The sequence below is a fragment of the Daldinia vernicosa genome (assembly GCF_022497035.1).
Source record: "Daldinia vernicosa strain CBS 139.73 unplaced genomic scaffold F5Y00scaffold_33, whole genome shotgun sequence".
Taxonomy (NCBI): Eukaryota; Fungi; Ascomycota; class Sordariomycetes; order Xylariales; family Hypoxylaceae; genus Daldinia; species Daldinia vernicosa.
In genome coordinates, this window is record NW_025953949.1 from 96,785 (window position 1) to 122,637 (window position 25,853).

The following is a 25,853-nucleotide window of genomic DNA, read 5'->3' on the forward strand; positions in this document are numbered from 1 at the left end:
GGCAAGAAAATCATCTGTAAGGTAGCAAGGCATGTGTCCCAAATAGGAAATTTTTACTCGCATTCAACACAACATCCTAAGGTAAACCTTAGGCATAGTAAACCCAGAAATTATCGTATTAGTTACATATTTTTATTCTCATTAGGATATTATATAGGTAACTAGCAGGGACGTTATTGCCACAGATATTAACTACCGAAAACCAGGCCAACTATACGAGAATTTTATTACAGCACTTGAAATTATATTTACCATCCCTACAGCAGAATTTGTAGGGCATATTATAAGCATAGTATTTGCAACGAGCCAAACCGGCGGGATTGGAAAAAGGGTATCGTAAAATAATGGTAGAACAACAAAAACAATGATAATGAAACTTCCCCGGAATTAATAGCTTGACGGTAGAGCCTATAAGCCAATTCCTGTAAACGCCGTTATCTCACCGCACGTGAGAATCTCCTCGGAGTACTCCCACACTATACTTATTTCCCGCTAAACTGACAAGCGCGTATAATACTTATACTAGCTCAACTATTTATATAGTTCCTATAACGAGAACTAGTAGCGTTGCGGTGTTTCGGGTATCTCCCAAATACCTCCATCTTTTGCTTCACCTTTGCTTTGAGGCCGTGCTCGAACAGGAACATGGTTTCTCGGCTTTGACCAAGACTCTTGGATTGATCGAGGAGCAAAGGGTATGTTTGACTTGGAAGTAAACCCGTGTCCACCATTTTGGGCCGGGCTCGAAGGGACTGATGATGCGCTGAACGTAGGAATCCGAGTTCCATTTTGTCGAGCCGGTGAACTAGTAATAGGTTCAGGCATACGGACCGGGCTGGAAAACGGAACGGTGGCTGGAACTTGTCCACTGTGTTTAGACTGCATAAAAGTCTCCTTGCTTTCACGCGCCTCCGGTGTGAGTTGTTCCGGAGGACTCGAGGGGAACTCTGATTGGTCGGGCTCAGCTGGTGTTAAGATAGTCGGTACATTTGCTGGACTGAATCGCTCAGTCTCGGATTTAATTGGTAAGATATTGAGTAATCCGCTTCCCAACTTTGAAGCTCTCTCATCGCCATGCACGGCATTAGGCGGTGAGGGTAGTATACTTGTATGTTCACCTCCGCCCGCAACTGGCAGCGAAGGGTATATTCCAATTGCGGAATCGGAAGAATTAGGGCTCTCGATCGGCTTCGATTCCTGGCTGGCTTGGTTATCCCTTTTTGCCTTTTCTTCGGCTTCAGCTTTTTGCCTAGCTTCTTTCTTCTCCTTGGTGAGCACATTGATCTTAATCTTCTTCATCCCACCAGTGATCTTTTCTATGTCGGCTGTAGAATCCTTCACAGTTGCGGTCGAATCTCCGGATGAATCAACTGGAAGTTCTTTTCTCGCAGGCTGTGAAGCGCCCTCAGTTTTGACAACTGGGGCTTTAGTCTTTCTTGGTGCCCGAATACTCTCCTTTTTGGCGGGCACCGCTGGCCTAGTCTTCCTCACATTCAATGCGGTGGATGCCTGAGTTCGCACACTCATGGATGATTCGGGGCGAATGGTTTGTGAGGTACTAGGCCTTTGTAGTGCACCGGGTGCATCATTAATTCCGACTACCGCACCAAGGTTTCGAGGTTGTCCAGAGCCATTTTGTGTAGGAATCCCTCGAGCGAGAGCCTATAGGTCTATTGTTAGATACCTACTCAGGACGTATTTTAAGCGGGAGCTTACCTTCTCTGTGGCGAGGACGGACGAGCCCGAAACCGTTTTCCTACGCGTTTTGGGCTCTTCGCTTTCAGCATACTTAACCGGCTTTCTCTCCCGTTGAGATTTCCTTACAGGGGCAGCAGCTATGGCTACAGTTGGAGCTGCATCACCACTAGTTGAGCCGCTCGGAGGAAGAGACTGACGTTCATTTTTAGCTTTAGTTGCACCGGCATTCAGCTCCTCAAACTTGAAGCTGTTGACCTGGCGGTCTTTCGGAATAAGCAGCTTGCTTAACTCATGAGCAGCAGCTGTCCAAGGTACATCAGGTAGAGGTGGAGTTGGGGGCCTGGAAACGGATAATTGAGAGAATCCCGACACACTTCGTCGGACTTTAGTGGGATCGACTGCCTTAGCGCTTGATGCCTGCGTCGGGGAGGAATAGTTCCCAGGTACGAAAGCCCGCAGCTTTTTAGGTTGCTCTATAGGTGGTGCATTCACGAAGGCATCAAATTGGTCAAGTTCAGAACCAGACCACCAGTTTGGGTCATAAGGGAATCCTGCGATGCCCTGCCCGGTCAAAGTATTTCGTCTGCCGAGCGAGCCAACCCTATTGCCCATCTCATAGCCGAGTCCGTTGGGAATCTCTTCCTTTACCGGAGTAGAGTCATCACCGGCCAAACCACTCAGATGACTGAAAACACCTGAATATAGGGCCCTGTCGCTATAACCGCCTTCGAGAACGCTGATAACCCGGCCATCAACACTGAGTCCTTCTTCAGATGCAAGCTTGACTACATCTCGAGTAAGACGAGCATAGAATTCGGTTGGAACATTGACTTTATGCCGTTGCATCCCCGCGCTTTCCCATTCACTCGCGTCGAAGCCAGCAGACAAAAAGATGACGGCTTTAGGCACCTGACCAGAAGCGCGATATCGTTCCGTCTGCGTTCGGAGATAACTTCGAGCTTTGTCTAAGAGGATCGAATATTTGGACTGATATAGCTTCCAGAACTCTACGTCTGACTTCCACTCTTGTAGATGAACGTTCCATATAGATTGTCCATGTGCATTTTCCACGCAGACACTAGCATTCCTAACCTTCTCATCGTCGCCGTACTCACAAGGATAGGAGTTAATATCGTGAAGGCTGAAATATCCAATGGATGTTCTTTTCCATGCAGACATATTCTTTGTTGCCGTAAAGCTACGCTTGTTGTGGTCCCAAGCGATGGCCTGAGAACCGTCTCCGTGGTGTAAATCAAAGTCGATTATTGCCGCATGTGTCAATCCATGATTCAAGAACCCATGCATAATACCCACATGTGCGTTGTTGACCCAGCAGAAACCCGACGGGTGGGACGCAGAGCAATGATGACCGGGAGGACGCACAGCGACAAAGGCACGCTTGTACGGGGAGTCATTGAAAACTCCATCTACGGCGTCGCAAACGGCCCCGAGGGCACCTTCGAATGCATTTAAGGACTCCGGACATAGGTAGAGGTCTCCCTTGTGAAGCTCCTGGGGAGGACTTGCATGTGATCCCCTATTCATTTCGGGTCTACGTAACTCGTTCGTGTTTAGGGCGAGTTTCGTTTCGGCCGATTCGCACATAATCTTCAGTTCTTCCATCCACTTCGTGCCATGAACATTGGTCACTGCTGCTGAATCTAGTGGAAGAGTGCGGTTGGTCTTACGGATATGAAAAGGGACAGTGGGAATCGAGGTGGGATCAAGTTCGGGGTAGATAGGGTATTTTCCATCACAATGCCGCTCTCCGAGTCGAACATATGCCATTGATACACCAAGTACACTCGCTTGGATTCTCTCGGGTCGTTCGACAATGCTATTCAAGTCGCCCTTGGTGGCACGAGGTCTCGAATACCGATGTCCATAGCATGCATCGTTCAGAATGACTATAGTCTCTGGACGGTAGCTTGCTGATTCGCCGTGAAGCAATTCCAACTCTTTCTTCATGTACGACCCTGCCACAGAGGAGGCACTAAGTGCCGGCTTCTCCCTGAATTCCGCTATGTTCAATGGTGATCTGGGGCCATTTGGTGAAAGGCGATTAGAGCTACCTCGACGTGAGGGCGCGCGGCTCGGGGCAATCCCGTTCGAGGAGTGTAGAGAATTCATTGAAGTCTTCCGTAACAAGGTCGGAGTTGATGATCGGGACAGAGAGGTGAGTCCGTTCGAATTAACCCGGTTTACAGGACTTCGAGAGGGCGCCCTAGCGCTAGGGGAAATAGAAGTCAATCTTGAATCTGTATGATTTGATTGCGCATTCGATGTTGGAGAGGAAGATATGCGCAAGGCCGAGGGTCTCGTCGTAGAATTCGAGTTCGAAGATGAAGTGGAAAGGGACAGCTTATTTAATGAGCGTAAAAGTTCACGATCGTCGAAGGGGTTTGCTGTTTCTTCGAGCTTCGGCTGAGCTCGACCACGCTCGGGGAAAGCCATGGTTTCAATCTTGTGTTCATTGGAGGAATTATGGTAGCCAGGCTGCCAGGCCGATTAAATGCGGATACTATAGATGTGGACGGCGATGTTTGGACAGAGGCTGATGGATACCTACATGGAAAGGAGGGGGTGTTCGACGATGTTGATGTTAAATTGTTTGATTTAAACCGGACCCTGTCGATTATGTTTTCCATCTTCACGTCGCGCAGACCCGCGCAGACCGTATCAGGTTTAGTTCGGGTGCTACTTTATGCAGTCTCGGTTTAATGTGGGTCATTACGCATGGATCCAGCTGCGTATCTGCATGTTAGCGATTCCGGAGACTCACTTGTATTATTCTACGTATTTACCCCACCAAGTGACATAGAAACCGAGGGCCCCCCCCTGAGGGGGACCGCAAGATCCCGACTTTTAGCCAGGCTCAAGGTAAGGCTTATGTCATCATCTTACGTCATCCCTGTCCCCGTCCCCGTCCCCGTCCCCTCCGAAATTTAGCCGCTTATTCATCTTCCCCTCCCCCTCCCCTTTCCAGGGTCACGTGCCGCCACTGCCAGGCCGCGCGAGGGGGGGCGCTCGGCCCGCTAACGCGGGCCTCGCACCCCCCCTCGCGCGGCCCGGCAGCGGCGACACAATGCTCCGGCTATCCTAGGCTCTCTTAAGCTCCCCTTTGTTGACTGCTTCTTTTAAAAAATTAAAAAGGGGGATGTGTGGGATTCGAACCTAGCCTCTTGTAAAGCCCTGGTCGTGTCATGTGGTGTGGTTATGTGATGTGGTCCCCTTATTGCTTAACCTTTTATTCAGGCTTGGCTGTCTCTTATCTTCACCTGGGCTAACCTCACTTGGCCATCTTTAGCTCAGTACCCAAGTATTTTCCCTTTCTCAGCCAATCAAGGAGCTTGCAGCTTTAGCTTAGCCAATCAAATGCCTTTAGGTTATGTTTTTTTTAATTAAAATGACTTCATAGAAGTGCCTGTAAAGGGTGTCACGTGCTTCCCTCTCCAGACAAGGGCTATTTGATACTACTATACATTAGCGTCAGGATATAAGTCCTAGGTACCGTACTTTTACAGTAAATAAGGACCAGACCGTAGATCTACCGTTTGAGGCTCTAATACTATTTGAATGCCTAGATGTTTTGATATTTCAACCGGTATTGGCTTAAATGGTATATCTTTGGTTGGCTATCCGAACGGTTTATATCTATACGAATGGTTTTTCTTGACGAATGGTTTTTTTACGGTCCGGGAAGGTGTAATAATCAAGTAAGGAAGTTGCGAATGCCACCTTTATATACCTAAGTAGTTACAGGTTATACGCGCCTGTAATATGTAATAGTCTATTTGAATAGTAACCTCGTAGCCGTAGCCGTAAAGCGTTCGAAAGTAATATAATGTCTGCCTACCTACCTACTTTAATGACTACTGCTGTATAGTATACTTGTATTGAGGCAAGTACGTATAGTAGTATATGTAAGTAAGTTTTTTTTTTACTTACCTACCTACCTACCTAATGTACTGCACCTTCCCCCAACCGTACTAGGACCGCAAAAAGACCGTTGGTTCCCAAAAAAAACCGTTGGTCAAAAAAAAACCATTCGTAAGGGAAAAACCATTCGCAAGGGAAAAACCATTCGATCCACCAACCGTTCAATCGCGAAAATACCATTTGATACCAATACTGTTGGTAGATGTGGCTACCGTGCTTCTTTCGTACTGAGATGCGCAACTATTCAGACAATTATACCGTGAATATACGGTATCAATACGGTCATAAGATCTTATATACTGACGCTAATGTATGATTCTACTATAACACAACAACGAAGAGGCCTGTTTATATGCAACTTGTATCATTGTTTTCGCATCAATTAGGGCTATTGAATGATACCAATTTTAATGTTTGAATTGCTATTATTGTAAAGTTATTTAAATGTGTATAAGAGAGAGTATGTTATACGCTGTCCTGGCTTTAAGATCATGTGATTTAGTTCACTCCCTTATCTTATCTTTCGCACTAAAACACTAGCTGCATAATCTTAACCTACTAAATCCTTAGTCTCCTACTAGTGCCAATCCTCCAGCCAATGAGAAGCCTGGGTTCAAGTGTGCACAGACGAATTGCCTAATTAGGAAGGAGGTCTCAGCCCAACACAATATCCCTCCTAAAAGTCGGGCAAAGAGCGATACGTAGTAGTATCGATAACACTTTTGATCTTACATTTGCATGTGCCTATCTGCCTATTATTTCTCCTAGATTTCTAAGCATAGCCTCATACTAATTGGCCACTTACCTAATTTAATACACCAGACTTCCTTCCGAATAGATTCCTTCCGAATAGAAATAACTACCACTGATATTCTCCAGATATATATATGGTTGTCTCTATTCCAACCCGTTAACATTTAACATTGCCTTTTACCGTAACAATGGCGCCTTCTTTTGAAGAGCCCGAAGCCGTTCAGGACGTCCTCGACAACCCGCTTAAGGCACGTCCCCAACTTGTCGCCCCCGAGCCCGAGCACTGCCCAGGTCCTGAATCCGAACAAGCCGGCAAGGCCGACTCGTGTGCTGGCTGCCCGAACCAGGCGATATGCGCATCGGCACCCAAGGGTCCAGATCCGGACATACCGTTGATTTCAGAACGGTTATCGGGAGTCAAGCACAAGATCCTCGTCCTATCCGGCAAGGGTGGCGTGGGCAAAAGCACATTCACAAGTCTCCTCGCTCACGCATTCGCAACGAACGAAGACATGACTATTGGTATCATGGATACCGATATCTGTGGACCCAGCATACCCAAAATGATGGGCGTGGAGTCTGAGACAATACATATTAGTAACACGGGCTGGTCGCCCGTCTGGGTTGGCGACAATCTTGGCGTCATGAGCATCCAGTTTATGTTACCAAATCGCGACGACGCAATAATCTGGCGTGGCCCAAAGAAGAATGGTTTAATCAAGCAATTCTTAAAAGAAGTAGAATGGGGAAACATGGACTTTTTACTAGTCGATACACCTCCGGGGACAAGCGATGAGCATCTCAGCGTAAACAGCTTTTTGAAAGAGAGCGGGATTGACGGTGCCGTTATGGTTACAACGCCGCAAGAAGTAGCACTTCTCGATGTAAGAAAAGAAATCGACTTCTGCAGGAAAGCAGGAATAAGAGTGCTAGGTCTAGTAGAGAACATGAGCGGTTTTGTGTGTCCAAATTGCACACACGAGAGCCAAATCTTTAAGGCTACTACTGGGGGTGGTGCGGCTTTAGCAAAGGAAATGGATATCCCGTTCTTAGGCGAGGTACCACTTGACCCAAGGATAGGGATGGCATGCGACTACGGGGAGAGCTTCTTCGACCATTACCCTGATAGTCCAGCATGTAAAGCACTTAAGGGTGTCGTTAAAGGCGTTGCCCGCGAGATAGGCCTCGACGCACAACATATATTACCCGACGACTGAAAAGAATTCAAGTACCAGACAAAGATACCCTCTCGCTGTAATTGGTATAGAGAAATCTCTAGGTTAAATACCTGTCTGAATAGTTCTCGCTCGCTAGGCTAGAGATAGCTTATTCAGTGTTCAACTTATCAGGGATATCTTGTAAATCCTCTGGGCTCTCCACATCAAACACTTTGCCGACCTCGGCCGTATTCCTCATCAACTCCTTCGCGCCGGCATACATCATACGACTTTCGGCATTACACGTATTCGGTAGGTAATACAAGAGGGCGTAGGGCACAGACAGGCGGCCGGATGGCTGCAGCAGTAGTTAGCAAATCTTGAGCCATGCAATTGCTCGCAACAAGGGATGGCAAGGGATGGGCGGGTATACCAGAGTCAAAGGGTAGCTTAGAAGAATATAGCGCGGCGAATTATCAGGCAGGTCGTCGGCAATTTCGTCGAGAGACTTGTATACTACCTTGTCTTCATCTTGCTTAATCTCATACGTCTTCTTGTCGATATAATCTGTTTAGATGCGCATTATATTAGCTATACTCGAAATACGAAATACGCTAGAGCGAGATGGATATAGAGATAGACATACATACAGATGACAGCTTGCGGCCCGCTGGCTCTTGACGTAGTTAAGCGAAACTTGCGTAGGTGGTCTTTGGTCTCCTGGGAGAAGGTGTAGAGTCTTGCCTCGGAGCTCTGTTTAGTATTTAGTATTTAGTATATCAAAACTTTGAGAGTAATTCGGTTCGTAGGGCATTACCATCTTGACGGGGGTCCGTAGTTCCAAAGAATCAAGATACCTGGATATAATCGATCCTACGGAGTTGTAATATGTAATAGGTATGTAATATGTTAAAATATTGAGGAACTACTAATTAGACTAGTACATTATCAGCAGATGCCGTATGCTGTGTAAAGCAAAAGCCGTATATGTAGTGTTACGAGACTTGTGGCAGCGATGCGGCTGGCGCAAGTCGGTCGACACTCTCAGCCCCGCCCCCGCCATGACGAAAAGCAGCTGATTCTCTATCAGATGTCTTAGCTTACTTAAGCTAATATCTATGAGTTAGTTACATTATGTAAGACAGAACAAGTCAGGTACCTATTGCTACCAAAATGCATACCTATGATAAAAGACTAGGTTAAATACTTTAATATTCAAAAGCAATATTAAGGTCTTAACTCTATCAATAACACTTAATTCACCGTGTATTGATATTAGTGAAATCAGTAATCAACTGGAGGGATTCACTTGGTGCAGTTAATTAAATCATATTAAACTTGTGATACCGCCAGTATCAAATACCTAACACTACTGTGCTATCATGGGTATGTCTTTATCGTGAAGAATTTGATAGCATCATGTCACTCCCCCAAACTCCGAAGACAGATATCGAGTACCTACCTACCTACCTACTTAGATCATAACAGCATAAACCCCCAAGGTATTAAAAACCATAGCCACTTGCTCACAGCTCCGTTTTAAACTTAGACTTTAGTAACATCCTTATCATTCCGCATTACTATGGTCTCAATAAGAAGATAATTTAATGCTTAAAGCATCCAATTATATAAGCGACTTTATCTATAATATGAAGACTTCATCGGCGCCGGCCCCGGTCCTCTTTGGGGGTAGCTGTCAGGGGGGTAGTTAACACCGTACTGCATTGGCGGCCATACCGGCTGCGGGTATACCACTGCAGCAGGACGGATCCTATTTCGTCGTTGCGTTTCGACGCATGCCCGAACGAAAAGACTGAAGTGTATAGCCCTGCTCATTCGTTAGGCATCTCACACTAAAAACACCGTGTGATAGAAAAACTTACCATAATAGAACACAGAACGCGATAAGAGCCTGTACGGCTGACTGGAACGACTTGTCATTCACGAGAATGCGGTTCCTCTCCGGGCAGTAAAACGACGTTATGTAGACAGAATTGGCACGCCAGCCGATTTCAGAGTACCTATTTTCGATGACCCAGTCCGGATCGTTAGGATCACGTTCCCATTCGTTGCACCGTATAATGCTGTTCTGGACACTCCTCCACAGCACACACGAATAGAACAGCACGTAGATCATCGCTAGGAATATGATAAGCTGCACGCCGACGTGGGCGCCGGGGTGAATTCCACGACCTGGCGAGCCCCTCCGCTGCCGGATAAAAAGAGTCACCAACTCGGCGATCGTCCAGGCCGCCGTCGCAGCGGTGACAGGTACCGTCAGTATTCCCACGCCGTAATCGCCTTCCCACGTCTTTCCAACACTGATCCCAATCACTACAACGCAAAATACGAGCGAAGTAGACTGCAGCACAATTTTGGCAATCTGCCACTGCCGACTGCTTACTGGCTGGACAATTCGTCGTTGGGTCCCCATCGCGAATACCGGGTAAGCCCCCTCTGAGCAGCAGGGCCTTCGCAGTATAAGCGCGCTTTTAAGAATAGCGGAACTCGAAGCAGCGCCAGCAAAGCAGCTGCCGGTTATTAATAGTTAATTAAGAGCTCGGATAGAGAAAAAGAGAAACGTATTGATAAACGAGGGCGGGAAGATGATCGTAAAGGGAATTAAAGAGAGAAAAGATCGACAGGAAGAAATCGTGGGGAGAAGATGCTTCTCGACTTCTGAAGCAAAAACGACTCGCTCCATTCTTTCGGTCCATGCCGAGAAACTCGCCAGACCAATACCAGGCGGATATGCTTTTCGAAATGACCTCTGCCAAATCTGCCAAGGTCTTGGGTGGGTTGCTGCCTCTAGATCTCGTCCCCTAAATTGCTCCGTCCGGGGTCGATATTTCTCCTATGTAACTACGGAATACCCTGATTCGTAGCCCTACCAGCCTACTTATAAGATAGGCCACTCGCCAGTAAATGAGTCGGCAGGGTAGTCCTGTTGAACACTTATTATTAATATAGGCAAGCTACGAAGACCCCACGGTAGAGTAGGAAAGAGGCTACCACACAGCAGAGCGCGCATATATTAGGGCGACGCGGAGGATAATACGCCCAGCCGGCGAAGAAAGGGCCAAGAAATACATCCCGGTCTTTTCAGGCAAGCTGTGCGGCGCGGACTCGCGCCAAGAGACACGGCGGCCTAAATTTCCAATGCCACGATACGCCGTTGTGCGTTAGAAGCAACGGCGCCAAGAGCTTGTGCACCATCGAGATCTAGGACTTTTGAATACCTCCACGTTTGCTTTCGGGGCAAAAGTCTATCAAAGCAATATGCGGGCCTTGCGGGCTAACAATTTCAAGTCAAGGCTGAGATCTCAGTTCATAAATTCATTGCAATTCGTTCGCCTTGCGGCTGTCAGTCTAAGGGGTATCCCTAGCAAATAGTACATCAGAAACAGCCTTCATAGTCTAGGCTTTCAGTCCGCCCTATGTACCACGATGAAAAACGTCTCCAAATAGCTCCTTAATCCGAGCCCACATAAGACTCTCTTCAAGCCTTTGTCCGGTTTCTTATGCGCACTTGGCTTCTTCGACTATTTCATTGAGCCCGGTATCACGATCTCGTATCAATAGTCATCATCAACTACGGCTTTTTCCTCAGCATTTGGGTTAGAGGCTGAGGGAGGTGGGCGCGTGCTAGGAGCAGGGTCCTTCCAGTTCTCCATCAAGATCTGAGGTAAGAACAGGTCAAAAGAGACGAGGACGTCCTTGACCGCCTTGATGAAGCGAACACCAATGTTGAGCTCGCATACAATAGCCTTGATCTTCATTCCCTTGTCAAACTTGTCAAGTAAATCGTCTTCAAGCAAGTAGTCTTCTGACTCTGCGCTACTAAAGTCGACTTGATCCGGACGAGGTAAGTTATTGAAGCCGAAGTCGATGACAGAAGGCTTTAGAACAAGAATGCCAGCTGGCTTTCCCTTGCCGGAGTGGCCCGCTTCCTCTAGCTGTTCCTTTACCATCACGATGTCTCGCTGGCGCGGCAGGATTATATCCACTACTTCGTAAGTCTCCTCCTTTGTGTTAACAACACGAATAGTAGTAGGGTCGGAGTCGATAAGTCGTTTCTTGATTTTCTGGTCAAGTGCTGACGAGAAGACTGTAACGCGGAATGCAATCAACTTATCGTAGTGATCAGGCACATCATACTTATCTACCTGTCGGTCGCAAAAAAGCGAGTGCGCGGCAGTATTGAAGGCACCCGGGAGTGAAAGAATAAGCTCGTGCACCATGCGTAATTCATAAGGGCCAGCGTCACAAATTCTTCTAGCGGCCATGATATCGAATGTGTATTCGGGGCAAACGTCGTGCATTAGAACATAGTTGAGGAAATTCTTGATGATGCTCGCAGCTTGGAGATTAGCTGCCTCATCGTACATGTAGATGGTTGGGACGATTCTGGATCTGATACTGCTGTTAGCTACATGGTTGTTTCGAATCTAATTTCACCCATATAACTCACAGGAAACATTTCACGATGCCCTCGAAGTCAACGAACCAATGCTCAGGCTCCAGGGGATCGTAGAAACGGGTACCACTACCGCCGATAAAGTCAGTTGCCGTCATCTGGCGAATCTCATCGGCGTCTGCCTCGGCAAGAGCATCGCGGTCCTCGGCAAAGCCAGTGAACTGGCGTGGAGATGAGTCGATGCCCCCGAGCCACAAATACTTGTTGAAGAGCATAAGACGTTCGCTATCCATTCGGCGGCTAGCTCGGTACCTCTGGATGCATTCTTCGATACGGCTGTTATTGGTTAATCATTAACGTTCCATGTGGCTAAGTAACATTCGTGAATCATACTCAGAGAAGGAACGCGATCTACGGTAACGTTAGCATTATCCGTTTCGAGGCAGGATATGGACACTTACGCGTTATAGATTTCTTTCTTCTCCTTGGCAGCTTCGGCCGGGGTTATGGGAGTATCGGCATAGAATTCTAGACCAAATGTTAGACGAGACTTCGCCCTGCATGACCACGCATAGAACCAACCTTCGAAGCCTGTAACATTTTTTCGAGCGGCAGCACCTTTCTTCTTAGGCCTCTTCTTCTTCTTCTTTTTCTTTTCCTCGGATTCAATACCAAGCTGAACCCCTCCATCAATAACATCGGAAGCCTCTTCTACGTTGGTGGAGTCTGCATCACCTTCGGTAGTGGGAGTGTCATTGGTAGCTTTTTGGTCACTGCCCGGCTCACTGGGCTCAGAGTTAGGCGATGAGCTTGCGATATCCACCGCAGAGGTTGTTTCCTTGTCACTGTGCGCGTCAGACTGACCGCTAGTTGGTTCGCATAGGGACGTGGCCATGTTGGTATCGTTAGTATGCGGGGGTAGGTCGCACATCGTTACGACTCCTTCAGCTGATTCGATAGGCGAATGACTAGGCAGATCTGTCGTATTATGTCGTCAATAGCGATGAGCCGTAGCCGAATTCGTGTTGGTACTCGAAGTTAAATCCGATGTTCTGGAAAAGTACGAGAAACGGGGCAGTGACAATGCAGTGACATGAGGCTGAGATGCATAAGATGCAGGGCTAGTGTAAGGCAAGTGCAGCAGGTGTAATAGAAGAGAGTACCTAGCGTGCCTGCCAACGAAGCTGAATTATGAGAATTGCTCTTTCCTACCCTGAGGGTTACAAGAGATGATACTTCTAAGCAAGAACCTAATAATTTAGTTGCTGGCGTCTTAGGCAGGACCCTTATGAGGAAAATAGTTCAGCACAGGGCTGAGGTTTGACCTGCTGACCTAGGGTAACGATGACTTCAGCAGATTTCTTACATATCACCTCGATTTAGATAAGAATACCTAAGAACAGCTAAAAATTACCATATCTGATCACAATGACTGGCAGGTAGTCTTTAAAGGAGATGCGAGATGCGAGATGCGATCAGTCATGCTTGAAGTAACACCTACACCGGCTTCAGCGCCTTACAACAGCAACAAACAAACAACTTATGGAGTAATATATTGGCAGTATGAGCAAACGCATATTGTTTGTCAGTTCAATAATATCTACCTACCTAAGTACCGTCTATCCGAGACAGATATATTCAATCGGCCTTGAGGCACTTATACAAAAAAGATGCATCGTCCCGAAATACCTCAGAAGCCCCTCCCATTTATAGCTAAAAGGCCTGAAGGTACGAATCTCTATAATGCAGATTTCCTGCAGGAGGCCGTCTTACATGTAGGATGCAAGGGGAGAATAGGTACTGGAAGTTGACAGATCTATTCGGCGATTTTGGAATAAACTACCCCTATTAAATTAGATCAACACTGCCCAATCCTACTCTATGATGTCTCCGACGACGAAGATATAGGGCATGGGATACACCAACCACCAACAACGACGCAAGTGATCTACTACCTGCAGCTACCTGTATAGAGGTTGGTCAAAACTGTCCTGCCGCTTGGAATGAGTCAAATGATGCAGCAAATAAACTTTCAAGGCAGATTTGTCGATATAATTCATGCGATATGTGGCTGAGCCCGTATGATTCTACAAATTTACGGCCAGTAGGTAAACGTAGTAAATTTGCATACCCTGCTGCAGTCCGCCACCAAAAAAAAAGGGCGGGAATGCCGTGCCATCCGTCTTCTATGTACATATCTCATAGTCGGGCAAAGCTGAGCATTAGCGCTATTACTGGTTGGAACTGGTTGGGATTTAGCTCATTGCCATCACCTAAACCTGTACAGCTTGCATATACCTTGTTTGTTATCCTGCATCTGCATGCTGCGGTTAAAGGGGCGTTTTGCTATGGGGGTTAAGGTAAGCCTTGTTTCGCGATGGTGCAACACAATTCCCATCCATGGATGTCCATATGCCCTATTAACAATTCCCTCTTGTTGCGGCGGCAGGGCGGTCCAGCTTAAAGTTGAGCACTGCATACCTTAGCGGGAATTATAGGGAACTTATAAGCCTTGCGCATGCCTTGTACAGGCCTAACTACAGTGACAAGCCTTGTGCAAGGGTTAGCAATCCTGCAAGGGTTAGTTTTCCTGCAAGGCTTATAAGTGGATGTATAGTCCCATACAAATTTAGTGGAGGGATACATCGGACTGGAATACAGGGCATTCCAGCATTATTTTCCCCTGTAACCACTGTTATTTCATTACAGCAGGTTTTAGTGATATTAATGCCTGAGGCCACTATAACCACCTAAGGCCATTAAATCCAAGGCCCCAAGGCACCTAAGGCCACCAAAGCCACCTAAAATCGCTATATCACCACCCTCACTGGCGAACAACGCCTGTAATCCCCTGATCTCCCCTGAGTCCATACAATTCAATTGAATACCCTGCACGGCAAGCACGATATATACCCCAATAGCAAGCATACAATCTATCGCGTAATACGTAATCCCGTAGACTTGTAATCAATTGCCTTCGTAGTCAAGTGGTATAGTACCCACGTAATAGTAGTAATTCGTAATCTCACATTCAACCCAGTAAACTGACATGTCTTTCGCATTAGATAGATACCTGTAAATAGCCTCAAATAGTAAGAGGAACAAGGTATCAGTATAATAGCCAGCCCTGTATTTTTTATCCTTTTGCGACCGTACGTATTGTTGCGGCTATACTCGTATGCGTACATCCGCAATTGAATTACAGGCTATACAGGCGGTTCAGGCATCTATTTCTAGTTGATCTAGTGGATTATTTACAGTGGCTCTAGGGGATAATTTACAGGGCACTTATAGTGGACTGCTTACAAGGCTTATTTGATCTGCAAGGCTTAGATGCCTCGCACCAGGCTTATAGCCTATCACAGGGTTTTAAACCCAGCAGGGGTTGCCTGAAATATAAGGCCTGCGCAAGCCTTATAAGGTCCCTATATTTCCCGCTAAGGTACCTACATTAGGTGCGTGTACCTATGCACGTACGTACATTAAGTGCTGGGGTGGATACCTGCACACCTATAATTGATATCGTAGAAGGTACTAATCGAGATTTACCTATTAATTCTGGTTCGATACGCGGTAGATTCAATACTACATGTAGCTGACGTACGCGGGCGGCGGGCGTGGACTTGATATTTCAGCAGACCCGTGGCTGCCGTGTCGGCTTTTCGACCTCGGCGGGACCCTTAAATTTTCCAATTATGGCAACTCTCGCGCTCAGATCATCCCTTCTGGCTCCTTTGTATCGCCTTGTCCCACATTGATATTAACCTTCCCGAATCTCTTACTTTTAGCAACCCCGTGAATCACTACATTTCTAGCAACATACCTACTTTTGAAACTCATGAGACCATGTAACATTCACCCAATTACTACCCAGACCTTCATGCAAGAACATTCAAAAATTTCAGAACATCCACTCCCCCTTTTCCATTAGAATTTATCAGTCAGGTGTTCGTTGAACCTGATCAATTCAACTGCAGCCTGCCAACCAATCAAACCCACTTCCAGCTTCATTACTGGTTCTTTCACTACCTAACCTCTAGCCCTACCAAACATCCTGATCCGTCGCAAACTAGAGTATGCGGGACGAATAGACCGGCCATTGACCATCATCAACGCCGCGACCGCTATATCTTAGGAAGATGCAAATTGTGCGAGACAACGGCAAGAGTGCCGGAAGTAGAGAGCGGGAAATTCCAAAGAGACACGACTTGAAAGATTATAATTACGCTGTCGCTGGACAGTCAGTATTGCACTAGTTTCTCATCTAGCTATTCTTTTTTTTGCTAATCTAGTTGTGCTGGCAGTGCTGGAACCATGTGCGACGCAGACGGCGAACTATTCATCAAGCCATGTACAAAGTCCGAAGTCGAATTCTACGAATCGGCACACGCCCTCCATCCAGATTTCGCAGAGTTTATGCCTATGTACATAGGCACTCTATCACTAAATGAAGGAACTGACGAGGCTTCCATACATGCGCAAATACCAAACCTTGTTGAGCATGCCGACATCCCTTTCTCTGTCAAGGAAGAAATCCAGTCACATTTACACCTTGATGATCGAACACCTATACTCGAAGCGCCTGTACAAAATCAAATTATGCCTGAGAATATTAAATGGGTTCCTAACAAGACGAGGAAGATTACGACGGACCGGGCGGTGGTATTAGAAAATGCTTCCTACGGGTATAAAAAGCCAAATATAATGGACGCCAAGTTAGGAATTCGGCTATGGGCTGACGACGCACCTTTAGAAAAGAAGGAGAGATTTAATAAGATCGCTGAGGAAACCACTCACAAGAGATTCGGCTTTCGCGTTGCGGGAATGAGAGTTTATAAGGGATCTACGGACGAATCGGAGTTGGATGAGGAAGGATTCAAGATTTATGACAAAGACTGGGGGAGACTTACGGTGAACGATGGCAACATAGTAGACTCGTTCAAGAAGTACATATTCAATGAGGCCGCCGGCATTGACCAAGATCTCGGCAAGATCATTGCCGGCCTATTCGCCCAGGACCTTCGAAGAGTGCAAGAAGTGCTCGAGAAAGAGGAGACTCGAATGTACTCTTCTAGTCTGCTCTTCGTATTTGAAGGCGACGGTGCAGCTCTACGAGAGGCCATCGAAGAGGCAAAAACTACTGCCGCTATACCAGAACACAAAAGAGGCACCTCACGAGTTCCAGTCGCTAACCTTAGGGTGGATAGTGGTATCGGTATAACGGAGGAGGACCTATTATGCGAACCCGATATAGCGGAAGACTTTGATGAGCTAGAGGACGATTCGGACGAGGAGTCAAGCTTTCCGCGCATATATACCTTAAAGTTGATTGACTTTGCGCATGCAACATGGAAGCCTGGTCAGGGGCCGGACGAAAATGTGCTACTTGGAGTCAGGAGTCTCGCAGATATCTTCGAGGAGATGTCGGAGTGACACTTAGATGAGTTGTGAATTTGGAGGAAGAATAGAGAGGATTGCATAGATGACCCAAAAGCATCATTCAGCATTAGCATATTTCATTCAGGCATTGTATGGACGAATGAATGAAATAGAAAGGGTCCACCTGGCGTCTCGAGGGGGGATATCTGGAGTTTTGCCTCAAGATACCCATTACAATACTCCAGTTATTTGTAGATAGAGTGCCACTACTAGGGATTCACTCACGATTTGCGATGAAATTCAAGTCTTTCTTATTGATAGTAGAGTCAGATGTTGCCTTTTATAAGGTACTTAAAGAGGCGAGAAGACAGAACTACATATACTTATACCGCTCCAGGTACCTTATCCTCACCTACATAACCTTAGTACTTACCTAAGTACATGTTATATTGTGAATTCCATTTGTTCCCTCCATTCAATATTCATATAGGCACCTACCTAATCTAATTAAAAAGGAACAGCTGAATGGGAATTTGGGAATGTTGGAGGTTTGAATTAGATAATAGGTGGTAGTGTTAATTCATTGGTCTAAGTGATTTACCCCACTCCGACTTTATCTGTTAGTCTGTCAAGTACCTGCATAGGAGGTAGGTAACGTGCAGATGCCCCTCTTAAGGAAACTGCAAGGAAGAAAGAAGCTAGAAGGCCCACTATATTTTAAAGTTCGGCACAGTAGGTACCTATGGTTAAGTACCTATTCCGTACTTTGTAGCTCGGTACGTAATACCTATTAGCTTTTAGCTTTGAGCTTTTGATGTTGTGCTTCCAACCCTCGACCTTCCATCTAATACCGATTTCTCTTCCTTAAGCTATCTCAGTTTACCAATAAGCCAACGCAAGCATGTCAATACCAGGACTAGGAGAGATACCGTCAGCCGTAAGCCGTTCCAATCCAGGTCATTTCGAACAATTAGCTAATATTCAAAATATTCAACAGGCAGCACCGGTTATAACATCTTCCTCCGCCACAGCACCGACTACAACAGAGATTCTCGAACCTTTCTGGGAGTATCGCTTCGAGGTTCCCCACGGCTCGACTCTAGACATAAAGTTAATCTCTGGTACTGCAGAGAAAGATGGCACCGAACTTGCCCCAAATACAACCTATACTTTCACCGCGATGAAGTCCAAAATAAATACTTGGCATGGATGTACACTCGAAATTTCCTCTCCCACTGGTAACTATGACGCCTACACTTCAGAGCCGACAGCAGAAGAGACCCCCATGGTTAGCTACCTAAATCTGCACTTCAAACTTGAGGCGCTTCGCACAGCTGCAGATAAGACAAGACAAATGGGGCCGCGAATACTTGTTATGGGACCGCCAAATTCGGGCAAGACAAGTTTAGTGAAGATGCTTACGGGATGGGCAACGCGCATGGGCCGCCAGCCCCTCGTGGTGAATACAGATTGTCGCGAGGGCATGCTTGCTCTGCCGGGATCGCTGAGCGCAGCTGTATTTTCGACTATTATTGACATCACAACGGACTGGGGAAACACACCGAGTAGCGGGCCAAGTGCTGTACCGGTGAAATTGCCGTTGGTATACAATTACGGATTAGGACAACCTGAGGAAAACATGCGGCTTTATAAGAGGTTATTGAGTAGACTAGCTGTAACAGCGACCTCGCGACTTACTGAGGATCCCGATGTAAAAACAGCAGGACTACTGATTGACACCGGTGGGGTCAATGTTTCTAAGGGAGGCTATGATCATATAGCACATATAGTCGCTGAGTTCTCTGTCAATATTGTGCTCGTGATAGGTTCAGAACGTATCAGCAGCGAGATGCAGAAGAAATTTGCTGGCCAGAAGACCAGTCTAGATGAACCAATCACCGTTGTTAGCCTAGATAAATCTGGTGGCGTTGTGGAAAGAGATGCCGGATTCCTACAACAAGTTCACGAAGCAGCTATTAAGGAGTACTTCTTTGGTGATACGAATATCACGCTAAGTCCATTTACGCAGCAAGTTGACTTCTCGGCCTTGTCGATCTGGAAAGTTAATCAAGGTATATATTCATTCCCCATGGTTTACCTTAAGGGTGATTATACTGATAGAGAAATAGCATCTGCCTCGGCGACATTGGAAGACGACATATATAGCGACACGATGCTTGAGAAGATCGAGCCGTCACTTATGATACAAAACTGCGTCCTATCAGTTATCTGCGCATCAGTCCACGACTCAGCAGACACTATCCGCGATTCCAACGTTATGGGTTACGTGTATGTGGCTGAGGTCGATGAAAAGCGACGGAAGCTCAAGATTTTGGCTCCTGTCAGCGCTCGCCTAGGGGACAGGCCCCTTCTCTGGGGAAGTTGGCCTGAACCGACGGTCAGCTTACTGGGTTAGAGCTAAGGCTAAAACTTCCCGTTCCGTGGAGATTGCAAATTATCATATCTCCATTACGTCTTCTTAATCTAGACACTCGACTGCTCAGCTTGAGGCCCCTCGATTTACATACGGAACACAGGATAGAAAGGCAATAGGATAATATGAGAACAAGTGGTGATAAAGCGCACAAGCTACAGCCTAGCTAGCAGGAGATCAAAGATGAGATGAGACGAAGTCATACTCAACGATCAAAGAATCAGTGCGAGTTTTCACATGATGCTAAAGAGCATCTAAACGAAGGGCAACACAATGCTTCGGGAAGTGCGCCAGCAAATCAAGGCCAACAAGGATCCTAAAGAGATGGTGGACAAAAACGAGGACAGTGCTAGGACTGGGATCGACGTCTATGCTGTTAAAGATCTTCTGGGTTCCGTTTCGGCACTATGGAAAGAAATTACTACGGATTTTCTACTACAGGTTGAATGGGCACTGATTTAGTATCTAGATTCGGGGATAGTTTGGAAAAGAAAAGTTTTGGTTCAATGGGGGCTAACGTGTCTTCGAGCCTACATCGATATCATTCTATTCCGACTGGTGCTTGTCTCGTTCAAAGGAAAGTGTTCGGTATTAAACATCACATCAATAAGGGATGCATCAAGGGGATCCTGGGGAATCCGCGGTTGTCTTGTCTCGTTATTATACCAGGTATAGAGATTTATCCATTACCGTTAGTTCTACCTAGTAGGCACCTGTTATATCTTTTACACACTACGCTTAATAAGTTCATGGATAAATATTCACGAGAATGAATAGTGTGATTTAACTGGATGATGGTTTTAAGAGTTGATGGTATGTACAGTCCTTTTAATACAATGATTACAAGATATCTTATGCTCAGCGTTGCTTTCAATTATTGATAGTTATAGTATATCGGCTACAGAGCTTAGGTAGGTTCGGTGTTAGATCAATATCCGAATTATCATCGCTTGAACAGCTTTCATAGTCCAGTTCATGGTAGCGAGACGACACGGTATTATTAAGCTGCTAGCGCTGGAAGCAAAGCATTCCGGGTGAGGCTCTTTTAACCGCGTTTAGCCCCCTTTTCCTCTATCCTTCTTCTTTTGGCCACGAGGTGAGGTAACACTGTCAATCTCTCTCGTTTGGGAAGTGATATATTGCGGGTTCCACGTCGGTGGTATCCGTTCATACGTCGGCATAAATGACATGCTGTATGTAGGTCGGGCATAATAATAATCGTTTCGTGATAAGAACTCGGCGTGGGAGACGGTTCTCGCGGCTGCATATAGTGTCCCTGAAACGTAAATGTTACGCAGTGAGATTGGGTTATGTGACAGTAGAAGGAGATTTACGCTGAGGATGGCTACCAGCCATGTGCGCTGGTTCTTGGCAACGTCCCTTTGGACTTCTGATGCTGCCGTATTGGGCTTAATGGACGTAGCTAAGAGAGGGTTCTTGGTCTAAATAGGCATTCCAGCATTTCTGTTGTAGCTGTTTGGCGGCATTATATAGCTTAGTTTTGGATATAATCACACCGGTGGACTAGTCGGCCCCATGGTAGTTGATCAGATGAAAGCCAAGGGTTTTCCCTCTCCTCGTACTAGCATCGTTATCCATGTTGTCAACCGAGTTTCTAAAGTTAGCTGTCCAAGTGAATGAGAGTAGGTAGTACTTAGGTGATATGAATTTCGGGGACCGGATCGATTCAGCCATCAGACAGGTAGCTAGCAGTGGATACGGCGTAAGGCGCTGAAGCATTACGGAGAATAACGTAAATCTGGCATATACAGGGTGAGTGACATGCCTTGGTTGATTGGTCTTCCAGTACCCATATCTGCAAGTAGTAAATGATTCCTATCCTATTATGTCGTGGGAGTAGCCCTTCTTGTCCATAGATTTCCAGGTCGGGGCATTGAAAAATAGCAAGCACTATTCCCGTCTCTTAGTGCTACGCTCGAGGTTACAGTTGTGACTACGTCGACTTGCTTGCAGTAGCCTCTCCCTGTGAATGTCTTCAAGAGCAACACAGGGGTAGTGTGCAGAGTGGTAGTCCATTCGACTTAGACACGCTTGACACGGCATACATAGCAAGCTACCTACCTACCTACTAAGATGGCATTGAATATCCAATTGCGGGATACCTAACATGGTACAAACGCCAGTTGGACCTAGCAGGCAGGGCACAACCTGATTTGAAGCCTAATGTCGCATCAGAACAGCTCAAGTGATCTCCGCGTTCGGGACTTAGCGATGCGACACGATTAATTGACTTTCAGGGCGATGGCACCCTCCTAAGCTATGAGTTCCCCTCTACTCCGAGCGTAATAATATATCAATTGCCATAAAATTAAAATAATTTACTTGCTGCGAGAGGGAGAGGAGGTTCCTGTCCGCCAACGATGAGACCATTGTAATCAAGTGTCTATATACCTAGGTAACCATTGCAATTAAGTGTTTATATATATTGGTTTAAAGTCAAGTCTGCGGCTTTAAACCATCCTGCTGATCCTCCACATTGCCCCGGAAAGAATGAAAGCTGAGACGACGGAGCATGATAGACATCAATGGGGAAGCCCTGGATCGACCCCGGCATGAAAAAGCCCTACCCCTGTCCGTCTCTACCGGAAAGCTTCAAAGTCCAGTTCATCTCACAAATAAACCGTCCCGTCTTTTCTCCACCCTTTTTTCTCCGCATTGCAACGCCATCTCCCGTGTGTCTTGGTGTCACCAGCCTAGATTCTTTACTCCAACTTCTTCGCGTTCCTTCATTGGATTTGGGCATGAAAGGAAGGCTCGCTATGCTGTTTTCATAGGCCTCCTCCAATTTCTCTCCCTCTACCCCTGCAGCAGACTAAAAAACTTGTCATCCTACAACCAGAGGACCATAATTCCATAACAAAAGGTCCTATACTACCTATTAGGTATGCTCTTCTACGCCAGCGGCTTGGCCCTTGCGCCTATGTATTAATAATTATACATAGGTATATACATAAATAATACGTACATAATAGTCTCGGCCGGCTAGCCATTTTTTCCCGGATTTCATGCAGTACCGGACCAGGGTAGACCGCAGGGTCCCTCCGGATAAACCCAACTTAGCTAGGGAGGCAGGGATACTGGCGATGAGCGATTACCACTTGAGGCCGATAGATCTTGAATGCCTCCGAGGGAGGAGAGAATACAAGCTATGATGACAAACGGTGGGCAGATTGCGAGAGCCCGTGGCGTTGGCTTAATAGCCACCGCTGGCGTGACTTTTCTGCTCGCTTTCTTCATCCTCGCCCATCAGTTGATTCGGTCCAGTCAGTCGATCGACGAGTTGAAGCGTCCAACCATGTGGAAAGATATCTCCCCCGCAGGGCTTCTGTCCCTAGGATTAGCTGGCCAGGCATCCGCTACCCTCCTTTATGTGTCCTCCTATGCTGGTACCGTCACGACTTTACGTCTAACCCTGCCCGACGACAACTCCGCCACCGCTGCTGCTGCTACCCTTGAGAGTATCTCCAACTCGACGGGCTGTGGCCCGAATCCGTCATGGCTCTCACTCGACTATGCCAAAAAATTCCTCTTCTGTCTGGATGAGGGTTTCAACGGTCCCTACGGAGGCGTGACCACCTTCTTTACTGATGATGACGGAACGCTGACCACGCTGGACAAGCTTGATGTGATACAAGGGCCAGTCAGCATCGCTGAGTTCGGTGTTGGCGGGAGCGGGCTTGCCATAGCACACTAGTAAGCCAACCTTCACCCGACTTCTCCGCATGCGGCGCGGCGAACTTGCTCGGTGGTTCGCAGTCCACTCCTTTTTCTTGGCTCTCTTTACAATATCAAATCACGAGCATCGTCTAGATAAAATCTTCTCATAATCTCTTACTAATTCTATCTAGTTCTGGTTCTAGCGTCAGCGTCGTTGGCTTCAATGCCGAGGGCAATCTCACTCTGGTGCACAATGAGACTTATACGCTTGAAGGACCTGGTCCCAACCCCGAGCGACAGGAGGCGCCTCATCCACACGAGTCGATACTAGACCCTACCGCGTCGTACGTTCTGGTGCCGGATCTAGGTGCTGACCTCGTCCGTATCTACCAAGCCGACGCTAGTACCCTCGGTTTGACACCCATCACCCCTCTCGCCGTTCGGCCCGGGTCTGGGCCAAGGCACGGTGCGTTCACAGTCACGTCGGAGAAGACATACTTCTACCTGGTCTCTGAACTCGGTAACACCATCACGGGATATGAGGTCATATACAATGAAAATAAGACGCTTAGCTTTGACGAGTTATTCTTCATCCCTACACACGGCGAAGAGAGGGCGTTACCAGAAAAGACAGGTGCGGCTGAGATTCTAGTGTCGGTAAGTATAACGACGAAGTCCTTGGCGTTGAATGCTAGGTACGGCCGTGATTTAAGACAACACTAACACGATATAAAGCCTGATGGAAAGTTCTTGATCGTATCATCTCGCTGGGAGGATTCGTTTAATATCACAAACTTCGATCCTAGTAACAGCACTGAGATCCCTTCAGACCCACTCATAACCGTGAGTATTTCAAAGTCACCTGCTGTCCCCCCCTTTTTAATTTTAATTTTTTATATTTAAGGGAAGTGCTTCCCAGGAATTTACCAGGAGCTTCCTAGGATCTCCTAGTGATCAAGGCACATAGCTATATCTTTATGTTGAATGCTGCTGACCCCTATAGTATTCGATTGACCGCTCAACCGGAAACTTGACGAAAGTGCAGGAATTCGCAGCTGGTGGTAGGGTACCCCGGCACTTCTCGATCAACGCGGACGGCAACTTGGCGGCTGTGTCACTACAGGGGGATGGCCGCGTCGTTGTGATCGATCGTGATGTCGAAACAGGGTTATTCAAGGATTACGTCGCGTATGCGGATATTGAAGGCGAAGTGACAGCGGCCATCTTCCGCGAAGATTATCATACAATCTAGGAGTGTCACGGAAAGAGTCCAGACCCCACAATCGGATAGAGTAGACGTATAGATCCCGTACGACTTATAGAACAAGTGACTCTTTTCGTATACCGATCTCGCGTAGCAAGACACAGGGGCCAATATACAGTGGTACGAATAATAACAATATCCGAGAGAAAGCGGGTCAATTATAGTTATTAGGTCATGTGGCCACTGTACCGAATAATATTTCAGCTGGATCTCTTCAGATCCTCTAGAGCCTCATCCGCAAGTTCACAAGATTTTGGGCATGTGGTGCGGGGTTCTCAATGGCTTATACGATATAAATTGAGAGGAGTCAATACCTAGTAGAGTGCGGGGGTAGGTGGATTTTAATATAGACACGTAAGTAAGCTCTCTGAAGTTTGGTAAGCTAGGATGGGGAGAGCCTAGGTGTACGTAGGTCAATATATCAAGTTGCCACCGGTGAGATTGCTTTTTAGTGACAAAAATAGCAACCTTGTGAACATGTCTTTTAGGATACATGGTTGGTCCAGCTGGGAATGGGGTAGATAATACGGAAAAGGATCACCCCGAGGTTAACAACAGGGTGGACGTTCTATATATTTGGTAGAAATATTAATATATATAATACCATGTATGGAGATTTGTTGATCAGGGGCGAAACTGTTGACGTGGACTCGTAAGTCATGTCGTCGACCTCGCCGCAGCCTCTTTAGGCCTCTTTAGGGCGGGAAGGCGACGACGACGGGGATGCTTGGCAGACCATTTTGGAGTAGGATACGGATTACGGGAGATCGACAAGAATGGAAAAGGTATGACAGATTGTTCGAATATTGTAGGTACACATTAGGGCTATGAGTAGGTACGTAGCATACGCTAACATGGAGCAAATTATTCTCTAGATAGCAGAACCAGGAAAACTTGGAACCGCTTATTAAATTAACATGGTATACGTGCATCCTCGATGACTTACAGCTTGTTTCACGCCCGATTAGTGACCTGGTCACACATTAGGATGGCAGATTGCTGCGCTTGACAGGCACTGGTACCAAGAAGCGAGATATGTAGGGCCATAGCGGCAGCCGCTGCTACGTAGGTGAATTCGACAGGGCCGTACCACAAACAATAGTAGATGAGATTACCAGATACGGTTGGTGCGCG

The 25,853-nt window shown here is 46.7% G+C and overlaps 8 protein-coding genes across 8 annotated transcripts; 4 read left to right on the forward strand and 4 right to left on the reverse strand.

Annotated features, from left to right (window-relative positions):
• Nucleotides 1–42: 42 nt before the first annotated feature.
• F5Y00DRAFT_241019 (Arginase/deacetylase) lies at nucleotides 43–4,297 on the reverse strand. Its single transcript, XM_048008320.1, has 2 exons — nucleotides 1,717–4,297; nucleotides 43–1,662 (listed from the first exon to the last, which is right to left on the reverse strand). Exons 1-2 carry the CDS (start codon nucleotides 4,150–4,152, stop codon nucleotides 559–561), a joined length of 3,540 nt encoding a protein of 1,179 aa, XP_047863444.1. The 5' UTR covers nucleotides 4,153–4,297; the 3' UTR covers nucleotides 43–558.
• Nucleotides 4,298–6,396: 2,099 nt separating this feature from the next.
• On the forward strand, nucleotides 6,397–8,151 carry F5Y00DRAFT_115581 (nucleotide-binding protein). The gene has a single exon (XM_048003954.1). It carries the CDS (start codon nucleotides 6,579–6,581, stop codon nucleotides 7,605–7,607), a length of 1,029 nt encoding a protein of 342 aa, XP_047863445.1. The 5' UTR covers nucleotides 6,397–6,578; the 3' UTR covers nucleotides 7,608–8,151.
• On the reverse strand, nucleotides 7,662–8,660 carry F5Y00DRAFT_115587 (glia maturation factor beta). Its single transcript, XM_048003955.1, has 4 exons — nucleotides 8,365–8,660; nucleotides 8,198–8,300; nucleotides 7,981–8,114; nucleotides 7,662–7,905 (listed from the first exon to the last, which is right to left on the reverse strand). Exons 1-4 carry the CDS (start codon nucleotides 8,365–8,367, stop codon nucleotides 7,717–7,719), a joined length of 429 nt encoding a protein of 142 aa, XP_047863446.1. The 5' UTR covers nucleotides 8,368–8,660; the 3' UTR covers nucleotides 7,662–7,716.
• A 419-nt stretch (nucleotides 8,661–9,079) lies between these two features.
• On the reverse strand, nucleotides 9,080–10,551 carry F5Y00DRAFT_115601 (uncharacterized protein). The gene is made up of 2 exons (XM_048003956.1): nucleotides 9,431–10,551; nucleotides 9,080–9,375 (listed from the first exon to the last, which is right to left on the reverse strand). The coding sequence occupies exons 1-2, from the start codon at nucleotides 9,979–9,981 to the stop codon at nucleotides 9,186–9,188; spliced, it is 741 nt and encodes a 246-aa protein (XP_047863447.1). The 5' UTR covers nucleotides 9,982–10,551; the 3' UTR covers nucleotides 9,080–9,185.
• On the reverse strand, nucleotides 10,552–13,330 carry F5Y00DRAFT_115610 (Argonaute siRNA chaperone complex subunit Arb1-domain-containing protein). Its single transcript, XM_048003957.1, has 4 exons — nucleotides 12,426–13,330; nucleotides 12,358–12,375; nucleotides 12,019–12,300; nucleotides 10,552–11,960 (listed from the first exon to the last, which is right to left on the reverse strand). The coding sequence occupies exons 1-4, from the start codon at nucleotides 12,893–12,895 to the stop codon at nucleotides 11,123–11,125; spliced, it is 1,608 nt and encodes a 535-aa protein (XP_047863448.1). The 5' UTR covers nucleotides 12,896–13,330; the 3' UTR covers nucleotides 10,552–11,122.
• A 2,135-nt stretch (nucleotides 13,331–15,465) lies between these two features.
• Nucleotides 15,466–17,837, forward strand: F5Y00DRAFT_241027 (inositol polyphosphate multikinase). Its single transcript, XM_048008321.1, has 2 exons — nucleotides 15,466–16,204; nucleotides 16,269–17,837. The coding sequence occupies exons 1-2, from the start codon at nucleotides 16,104–16,106 to the stop codon at nucleotides 17,395–17,397; spliced, it is 1,230 nt and encodes a 409-aa protein (XP_047863449.1). The 5' UTR covers nucleotides 15,466–16,103; the 3' UTR covers nucleotides 17,398–17,837.
• Nucleotides 17,838–18,158: 321 nt separating this feature from the next.
• On the forward strand, nucleotides 18,159–19,991 carry F5Y00DRAFT_115643 (Clp1-domain-containing protein). Its single transcript, XM_048003958.1, has 3 exons — nucleotides 18,159–18,280; nucleotides 18,341–19,415; nucleotides 19,473–19,991. The coding sequence occupies exons 1-3, from the start codon at nucleotides 18,245–18,247 to the stop codon at nucleotides 19,757–19,759; spliced, it is 1,398 nt and encodes a 465-aa protein (XP_047863450.1). The 5' UTR covers nucleotides 18,159–18,244; the 3' UTR covers nucleotides 19,760–19,991.
• A 2,825-nt stretch (nucleotides 19,992–22,816) lies between these two features.
• Nucleotides 22,817–24,835, forward strand: F5Y00DRAFT_115660 (putative isomerase YbhE). Its single transcript, XM_048003959.1, has 4 exons — nucleotides 22,817–23,491; nucleotides 23,647–24,112; nucleotides 24,191–24,298; nucleotides 24,459–24,835. The coding sequence occupies exons 1-4, from the start codon at nucleotides 22,917–22,919 to the stop codon at nucleotides 24,705–24,707; spliced, it is 1,398 nt and encodes a 465-aa protein (XP_047863451.1). The 5' UTR covers nucleotides 22,817–22,916; the 3' UTR covers nucleotides 24,708–24,835.
• The last annotated feature ends 1,018 nt before the right edge of the window (nucleotides 24,836–25,853 follow it).

What these genes read in the sequence shown, in the direction of transcription:
- F5Y00DRAFT_241019 (XM_048008320.1), bottom strand. Translation starts at nt 4,152, where the DNA reads ATGGCTTTCCCCGAGCGTGGTCGAGCTCAGCCGAAGCTCGAAGAAACA. An exon ending in CCGTCCTCGCCACAGAGAAG is followed by an intron (nt 1,663 to 1,716) that starts GTAAGCTCCCGC and finishes ATAGACCTATAG; the next exon opens with GCTCTCGCTCGAGGGATTCC.
- F5Y00DRAFT_115581 (XM_048003954.1), top strand. Translation starts at nt 6,579, where the DNA reads ATGGCGCCTTCTTTTGAAGAGCCCGAAGCCGTTCAGGACGTCCTCGAC.
- F5Y00DRAFT_115587 (XM_048003955.1), bottom strand. An exon ending in CGGGCCGCAAGCTGTCATCT is followed by an intron (nt 8,115 to 8,197) that starts GTATGTATGTCT and finishes GCATCTAAACAG; the next exon opens with ATTATATCGACAAGAAGACG. An exon ending in TAAGCTACCCTTTGACTCTG is followed by an intron (nt 7,906 to 7,980) that starts GTATACCCGCCC and finishes CTACTGCTGCAG; the next exon opens with CCATCCGGCCGCCTGTCTGT.
- F5Y00DRAFT_115601 (XM_048003956.1), bottom strand. Translation starts at nt 9,981, where the DNA reads ATGGGGACCCAACGACGAATTGTCCAGCCAGTAAGCAGTCGGCAGTGG. An exon ending in GCGTTCTGTGTTCTATTATG is followed by an intron (nt 9,376 to 9,430) that starts GTAAGTTTTTCT and finishes ACGAATGAGCAG; the next exon opens with GGCTATACACTTCAGTCTTT.
- F5Y00DRAFT_115610 (XM_048003957.1), bottom strand. Translation starts at nt 12,895, where the DNA reads ATGTGCGACCTACCCCCGCATACTAACGATACCAACATGGCCACGTCC. An exon ending in GGCATCGTGAAATGTTTCCT is followed by an intron (nt 11,961 to 12,018) that starts GTGAGTTATATG and finishes CAGCAGTATCAG; the next exon opens with ATCCAGAATCGTCCCAACCA.
- F5Y00DRAFT_241027 (XM_048008321.1), top strand. Translation starts at nt 16,104, where the DNA reads ATGCAAATTGTGCGAGACAACGGCAAGAGTGCCGGAAGTAGAGAGCGG. An exon ending in AATTACGCTGTCGCTGGACA is followed by an intron (nt 16,205 to 16,268) that starts GTCAGTATTGCA and finishes TTGTGCTGGCAG; the next exon opens with TGCTGGAACCATGTGCGACG.
- F5Y00DRAFT_115643 (XM_048003958.1), top strand. Translation starts at nt 18,245, where the DNA reads ATGTCAATACCAGGACTAGGAGAGATACCGTCAGCC. An exon ending in TAGGAGAGATACCGTCAGCC is followed by an intron (nt 18,281 to 18,340) that starts GTAAGCCGTTCC and finishes AATATTCAACAG; the next exon opens with GCAGCACCGGTTATAACATC. An exon ending in GATCTGGAAAGTTAATCAAG is followed by an intron (nt 19,416 to 19,472) that starts GTATATATTCAT and finishes ATAGAGAAATAG; the next exon opens with CATCTGCCTCGGCGACATTG.
- F5Y00DRAFT_115660 (XM_048003959.1), top strand. Translation starts at nt 22,917, where the DNA reads ATGCCTCCGAGGGAGGAGAGAATACAAGCTATGATGACAAACGGTGGG. An exon ending in GGGCTTGCCATAGCACACTA is followed by an intron (nt 23,492 to 23,646) that starts GTAAGCCAACCT and finishes AATTCTATCTAG; the next exon opens with TTCTGGTTCTAGCGTCAGCG. An exon ending in CGGCTGAGATTCTAGTGTCG is followed by an intron (nt 24,113 to 24,190) that starts GTAAGTATAACG and finishes CACGATATAAAG; the next exon opens with CCTGATGGAAAGTTCTTGAT.